The sequence below is a fragment of the Podarcis tiliguerta genome, assembly GCF_965153285.1.
Source record: "Podarcis tiliguerta genome assembly, chromosome: 1".
In the NCBI taxonomy this organism is placed as follows: Eukaryota; Metazoa; Chordata; class Lepidosauria; order Squamata; family Lacertidae; genus Podarcis; species Podarcis tiliguerta.
Genome location: NC_139534.1, coordinates 120737172 through 120744625, shown reverse-complemented (window position 1 = coordinate 120744625; position 7454 = coordinate 120737172). Strand labels below are relative to the sequence as shown.

The 7454-nt window shown below is 44.0% G+C and overlaps 1 protein-coding gene across 8 annotated transcripts in view; it reads right to left on the bottom strand.

Moving 5' to 3' along the window:
* Positions 1-5768: 5768 nt before the first annotated feature.
* Positions 5769-7454, bottom strand: part of MARK3 (microtubule affinity regulating kinase 3) — a 67943-nt gene continuing 66257 nt past the window's right edge. For all 8 annotated transcript variants that reach the window (XM_083435917.1, XM_083435920.1, XM_083435918.1 and 5 more), the window contains one exon: positions 5769-6371. In XM_083435917.1, the coding sequence (XP_083292043.1) occupies positions 6026-6371 (346 nt within the window). In that variant the 3' untranslated portion in view covers positions 5769-6025. The remainder of the gene's footprint in view (positions 6372-7454) is intronic.

Here is a 7454-nt window from a genome sequence, read left to right as displayed (position 1 = left end):
CTGGGGCGTGATCTGTGATTTTAATGTTACCTATGTTTGTTGATTCCACTGAGGGGATCAGACCCTGTGTGAGTAGAATGCTGTCCAGTCTGGACACTGTATTATGGCGTCCCGATTGGAATGTATGGCTGGTGTCTCCCGGGTTTTGCTCACCCCAAATGTCGTAGAGACCCCTGTTTTTTAGCATTTTTAGTAACTTGTAAGGGTTCCTAGTTGTTGGGGGTTTCCTTCGGAGGAAGGTTGTCCATGGGGTTGTAGGGTGGATATCTCTCAGGGATATACCTTTCATATTTAGATTGAGGTCCCCTCCTAGGATTGCTTCCCCTTCAGAGAAGGAGAGGAATTTGTTTAGTGTCTTCTGGAAGAATTCTAGTTGTTTCGTGTTTGGGGCATATATGGAGCCGATTGTCAGTTTGATTTTGCCATCTAGTGTCCCTTTGGCGAAAATGAATCTGCCTTTTTTGTCCTTGAGGACTGTTGTGGCAGTGAAGTTCAGGTCTCTACTGAGTATTATGGCTACACCACGAGCTTTCCCTGAGCCTCGTGCGACCCATTGTTGACTGAAGCGGGGGTCGTTCAGGAGTTTGCTGCCTTTGGGTGGGTTGTGTATTTCTTGTAGGAAGGTGATGTGTGGTTTCATGGAGTTTATGTATGAGGTGATGCGTTTTCTTTTGATAGGGTTTCCAAGCCCCCTCACGTTTAATGTAATTGCTTTTAGGTTAGCCATCTTGCTTATCTGTTGTGTGGGGCGATTCCCTGCCAACCCGTTTGGGTTGTCTTGTATCTCTCTCTTCGTGTTGTTTTAAGGTACCAGTGGGGTTGCGCTGACCTAGGGTGTGGTGGGTGGGTGGCTAATGGGGTTAGAGTAAGGTTTGGGTTGAAGAGTAGGGGGTAAGTTGTAGAGAGTTTCCTATATGTAGTCATATAGGTGTTTGTTTGGGATATTTTCGGCCATCTGGCATTTAGCCGGTTGGTCCTAAGTCTCAGCTGGTGTGGAGGGCCGTCTTCAAAGACAGGCCCTCCCCCCTGTTGTTTGCGGTAGGGGGTGATCAGTGAGACAGTGTGAAGTGACTTTGTAACGTCGCTGTCAGGTATAAGGTTCATAAGCAATGTTGCCAATGTTGTGAGCAACATTGTTGGTGTGTTGGGGTGGGGAAGCTCCAATTATTTAGACCTTTGGTTTGGTTACACTTTATGTGCTTCTACAAGGAATTCTCATAACCTATTTTAGCTGCACAAAAAAGGCCTAAATAGTTGTTTTTTTAATTCTAGAGATCTAGATACTCACGTGGCAGTTTAAGTGCCTTGAAATGTTTACTGCTTTAACAAAATGGGAGAAGCAATGCCCATTACAGACATTGTTCAACAATCAAATATCTATACATAGCAAGCAGTTTCAAAAACCAGACATTTTATCCTCTCTTTTACAGTAATTATAACCTTTATCTCAGCCACCTGCAACTTGAGTTGATTATAGAGAACACCAAGGCTGGCTTAGGATGCTTTGAACCAATAGGTAAAGAGTCCAGTCAAAGGTGACTATGGGGTGTGGTGCTCATCTTGCTTTCAGGCTGAGGGAGCCGGCGTTTGTCCACAGACAGCTTTCCGGGTCATGGGGCCAGCATGACTAAACTGCTTCTGGTGCAATGGAACACTGTGATGGAAACCAGAATGCATGGAAACGCCATTTACGTTCCCACAGCAGCAGTACCTATTTATCTACTTGCACTGGTGTGCTTTTGAACTGCTAGGTTGGCAGGAGCTGGGACAGAGCAGCGGGAGCTCAACCCGTCGTGGGGATTCAAACCGCCGACCTTCTGATCAACAAGCCCAAGAGGCTCAGTGGTTTAGACCACAGCGCCACTGACGTCCCTTTTAACTAGTATAGCATGTTTGCAAGGAAGTTTTACACAGATGTGAAATAGGATGTGAAACATTCAGTATTGGCCTCCTAGGCTGAACTCAAGACAGGTGCATCAAGTATGTTTTAAAAGTAATGTAAAATAAACTCTTTCCACGCTTGTACTTTGCTGGACTGCGGGCCACAAGCACTAAATCACACAAGAGGACCCACATGAAAATTATGTTAGGTAATTAAGCCCATATCAAATCTAGGTCTTGAAGGACATTTCATATAACCAGAAGAGTGAACAAGATGATGCTGTTCTGTGCTTAGATGCAAAGAAGACATACCCATTTTGGTAGCTGTCGCTAGAAGTGTTGTCTCATAGAAAAGGTTGGTCACTTCTGGGTTCTTAAGACCAACAGATATGGAGAATCTATACAATGCAAATCATAAAATATATTCTGCAATGCAGGGATCCCAGCAGGTTTTTTAATTTTATTATTTTGATTAAAGGTTTTCAGTGATGATGATTTCACAGATGGTGTGCAATTCTTTGGTAAAGTTAAAGGGACCCCTAACCATTAGGTCCAGTCGTGGCCGACTCTGGGGTTGCGGCGCTCATCTCGCTTTATTGGCCGAGGGAGCCGGCGTACAGCTTCCGGGTCATGTGGCCAGCATGACTAAGCCACTTCTGGCGAACCAGAGCAGCACACGGAAACACCATTTACCTTCCCACTGGAGCGGTACCTATTTATCTACTTGCACTTTGAGGTGCTTTCAAACTGCTAGGTTGGCAGGAGCAGGGACCTAACAACGGGGGCTCACCCTGTCACGGGGATTCGAACCGCCAACCTTCTGATTGGCAAGTCCTAGGCTCTGTGGTTTAACCCACAGCGCCACCCGCGTCCCCCCCCCAATTCTTTGGTAATGACTAAGAAAAGGGAGGTATGGATAAAGGCCCAGGAACCAGACTTAGACTCAGCATGATAGTTCATACCGACAACCTTACAACCGCTGTCTCACGCTGTCCCTTTTCCTGATACAATGGAACGGAAAAGGTTTCAGATACGAAGCTTGCAAACCCCCTGATTCTGTGAGCACACAGATTTGTTCCAATTGCTTCCACGTCTCAAAATATGCTTGGTGTCTGTGTCTGCATGTGCAGAATCTTTTTAGTAGTTTAGATATGTATGAAGAAGAGGGTCCCAACTGCCTTTACACTTGCAGGCAAAGGCAGCCCTCTTTTAATCACCTTTTTTTGTTTGTTTTAAGGACAAAATCTCCTGTATACAAGTTAACAGTTTGTGAAGGAAGAGTGGCCACTGGCTTTTGCCCTGGCAGCTATTAGGTTCATTTAGTACAAACTGGTACCCCTCCAATTGTTTTGCACTAAAGAATAATAATAATTAAAAAAATTCCATACCTTACCCACTTGACTGGGTTGCCCCAGCCACTCTGGGCAGCTTCCAGCAAAAAAACAACAACAAACCACTAAATCTACCACCTTCCTTTATCATTAAACATTCTGGCTGGAGCTGATGGGAGTCCAAAGTTTCTGGAGGGTTGCAGAAGGCCAATTTAGAATAGAAAAATTGACAGGGAGAGGTAGTACTTTCCTCACTTATTTTTGCAACCACCGGTAATCCTCCCACCCCCAGCATTAATGGTCAAGACGGTCAGCATTTTAGTCATGGGACAATTCTCCCATTAACTGGAATTCAAGACTTCTCCCGCTCTTGTCCTTTCTTGGCTGGCTTCTGTACTATAGAAAATGGGTTCTATCCCATGGTGACTTTCTGCTAGCAGAGATGCTTCAGCTTGTGCAAGGAGGGGTAGACGATTTTTCTGGTCCCTCCTACCCTCTGTCCCCCAAAAGCTCCTCCCGAGGGTTGGGGTAGCCAGCGTTCGAAACTCCCATTGCTTCAGGCTCATTTTGCAACAGGGAACTTCATTAGTGTGAGCCTTTTCTCAGCTCTGGGCGCAGTACTGCACCTAAGATTTCAGATTAAAACTGCAGAGTGGAAGGAAAGGAGGACCCTTTTCTGCCTCCTCACTTCCAGCTACTCTCTGAAGACTGGAGAAGAGACCCTCTTAAGAATATTAGGGTGGGCAGGCAGGGGAAGGACTAGAGCATGTGAAAAATGAACGTAATGTTTTAGCTGCAGTTCATTCATTTTCAGCTTTGTATTCTTGTTGTAACTTGGCTTCGCTGCGAAGAACCAGGGACCCAGGCAGAGGGCCTTCTCGGTAGTGGCACCCGCCCTGTGCAACGCCCTCCCACCAGATGTCAAAGAGAAAAATAACTACCAGACTTTTAGAAGATATCTGAAGGCAGCCCTGTTTAGGGAAGCTTTTAATGTTTAATAGGTTATTGTATTTTAGTGTTTTGTTGGAAGCCGCCCAGAGTGGCTGGGGAAACCCAGCCAGATGGGCGGGGTATAAATAATAAATTATTATTATTATTATTATTATTATTATTATTATTATTATTAGTGCCATTCCGTTGTTGTGCCCATAACCTAGGTTTAAGGTGCCATTTAGCTCCTAGCTTTCATATCTCAGTTTCTAACACTGGAGGAAACCCCTGAATAGTACGGGTTATGGTATAGAGGACTGCAATTCGTAGGGAGGGTGTCTCACCTTGTGCTAATGAAAGAGCTTTTATAACACAAAGCCGCCACAGGATAACAAGAAAGAAGATTCCACCTAAACATTAGGAAGAACTTTCTGACAGTAAGAGCTGTTCGACAGTGGAATTTGCTGCCAAGGAGTGTGGTGGAGTCTCCTTCTTTGCAGGTCTTTAAGCAGAGGCTTGACAACCATATGTCAGGAGTGCTCTGATGGTGTTTCCTGCTTGGCAGGGGGTTGGACTCGATGGCCCTTGTGGTCTCTTCCAACTCTATGATTCTAACACCCAACGAAAGACATGTTCCAGTAAGTCTGCTGATAAACACATTTCAACCTCAACATAAAGGGTTGCATCCAAAACAGTGCCAGTGAAATTCCTCTGGAACAGTGGCTATTCCATTTCCTCTCCTATCCCTGCGCATGGCATCCAGATCTTTTTGGGAGCGTTCCCCAACCTCCCAGAGCTGATTTCGAGGGTGCGTGGGGGACTGTGGAGGAGAGGTGGGGAAAGTTCTGTTCTGCTAGCACCACTGTCTTGCGGTAGCAGAAGGGGAGTGCTGGATACTGCCCATCTGTGTTAAAAAGGAGACGTTACGTGCACAATTCCCCAGGAAAGTTCCCTGAACCGGCCCCAGTGGAGTGAACAGGAGCAATGCAAGAGCAAAGTGGCCCAAAATAAAATGACAAAAAATGGCAATTTGTTCTAGTAAAAACCTTGAGGAGAAAGGATCAAGAAGATAAAATGCTCAACTTTTGCTTAGCAATGAAAAAATAAAAACTTGAAGCATTTCCCCACAGTTTTAATTATCACAAATGTGTAGTTTTAATTTTGATTCCAGACTTAAATAATAATAAATAGGTGGGAGAAAGATTGCAAGACTTGAGGGGGGGAAAAACACGAGTTTTAAGTTACCTCATGAGAGCAAATAAGAAACCACAGGAATACTGTTCACAACCATAAACCCAAACCCTTCATACTATTCTTAAACACAGCAGTGAATTGCAAAGCCTGAATTTACTGGTGAGCTCGTTAGCTTTGTTTAACGTATTCTTAAGTGTCTCCATCTTGGCCGTTTCAATTTTAGCACCAAAAGTAGCCCAAAAAAGAGGTACCAGTACAGCTCTAATGCTTTAAATGGTTTACATATAATACTTTTTATATTATAATTATACACACATACGGTACATTCACACATCCACACAAACAAGAGGAATATTCAAAGGTATATATTTGTGTGTTTCAGATTGTTCGCCAAGACTCGGAGCAATGGAAATAAAGCAGAAGGGAATAATATTTTACATAGTAGGCAACTTTAATGCTGTAGTGCATATATATATATATGTATATATATAAAAAGTCCAATTCTCCCTCCCAGCTCAGCAGCTTGTCTCAACAGTTTTAATATCATGATTCAGAAGATGCAGAAATTATTGCCCTAAATATTATTCTATACATTTCCATTGGTGTTCTCAAAAAACAAAACAAAACAAAAAAAAAAAACCACTTGAAATTTGCTACTTTTAAATTTACAAACTTGATTGCTCTTCCCATTACAGCTTTAATTCATTGGCAATTTTGGAAGCAATGTTTTTAAAAGCTATGGATGTTCCCGATATCCTCTTGAAGCGAACTCCGTTCAGCGACAGTCTTGGCAGCTTACACACTTCCATCTCCCATTGCACGAGGTTCTCTGCGTGGCCGTCTCCATGGACACAGAAAAGCAAGAAACGCTCCCTCTGTTCATAGTCACAGTTATTGGCATCCAGGACCTTGCGGATTTCCCTCATCATGTCGTTAGGGTCCATGGAGCTGGTGGTCTTCATGCTCCAGGTGAAACGTAGCGAGCGGGGCTTGGCTTCTTTGTTGTCATCCTTCTGGTCAACGGACACGTTGCGGCTGAAAGGAAACAAAGCCTTAGTATTCATACCAGATGAGCCCGTTTCCTTCCCGAGTTGTTATGTCAGTGAAAGCCATTATGTTAGTAAAAAAGACTTTGCAGCATGCATTATTAAGCATGCTCTCTCGGCAACTGCTTACCAAGCCCCGCTGCGATTAAAAGCTCCCGTTAGTGCCTAGCAACATCTGAGTTAGGGGGAAAGCCCAACAGAGCTCAAGCCAACGGGGTGTTATATGAAAATACGTGGCGCTCACCTCCAAGGCTTCCTTCCCCTCCCCCCTTACAAAAACAGGAGGGGGAGATGTGAAAAATCACACATTGCGGGTGTGATGCAACCTTTTCCCAGGACACTGATTCTCTCTGCTGCAAATCATCTTCCACTTCCCATCATCATGGAGTGCCAAATATGCATAATACACTAAATGTAGAATTTGGTGCTGGGGACTTTTAATGCAGAACTCCGCATGTCACGATTTAAGTCTTCCCAACATGGGGCACTATCAATTACATGTGAAAGATCCCTTAGGTCCCCTTTCCCCCCTAACTTTGCTGGAAGCAGATGAGGACTTTCAGACTGACTTCCTACTTTCCTACAAGTTAAGAGCAGTTTTTTTTAAAACTATCACATTCAAGTAGTAATAACGATGGTTTAAAAACTGCCCCTTAAGTTTAGTTCCAGGAAGGATCATAGAATTAGCCTCTACTTTTATTTTAAAATGAATAAACTCTGCAGACAAAACTGGAAGGGATTGTAAGTGACGGGGAAATGTTCAACTACGGTGATTAGAATTGAAGCATACTATCAAACCTGGTGATCTAGTGAAAGCAGCAAGCATGACTCCGCCAGCAGCCACTGAATGAATGCTGCCAGCAGTTCTTTGGGCTGCACACTTCTGGGTGAAAACACGCTTGTATCAAATATACAAAAAAGACAAATTCCCCATATTGATGCCTTCCCGTCCCAATTTCCCCTATCCTTTTTGGAAGGGCTATGAAAAAAATTCGAAGTCACAGGCATTTCTAGAATTTCATATCTACTTCAACCTGTGAATTAGCAGCCCTGCTGCCTTGAAGGCAGGCAG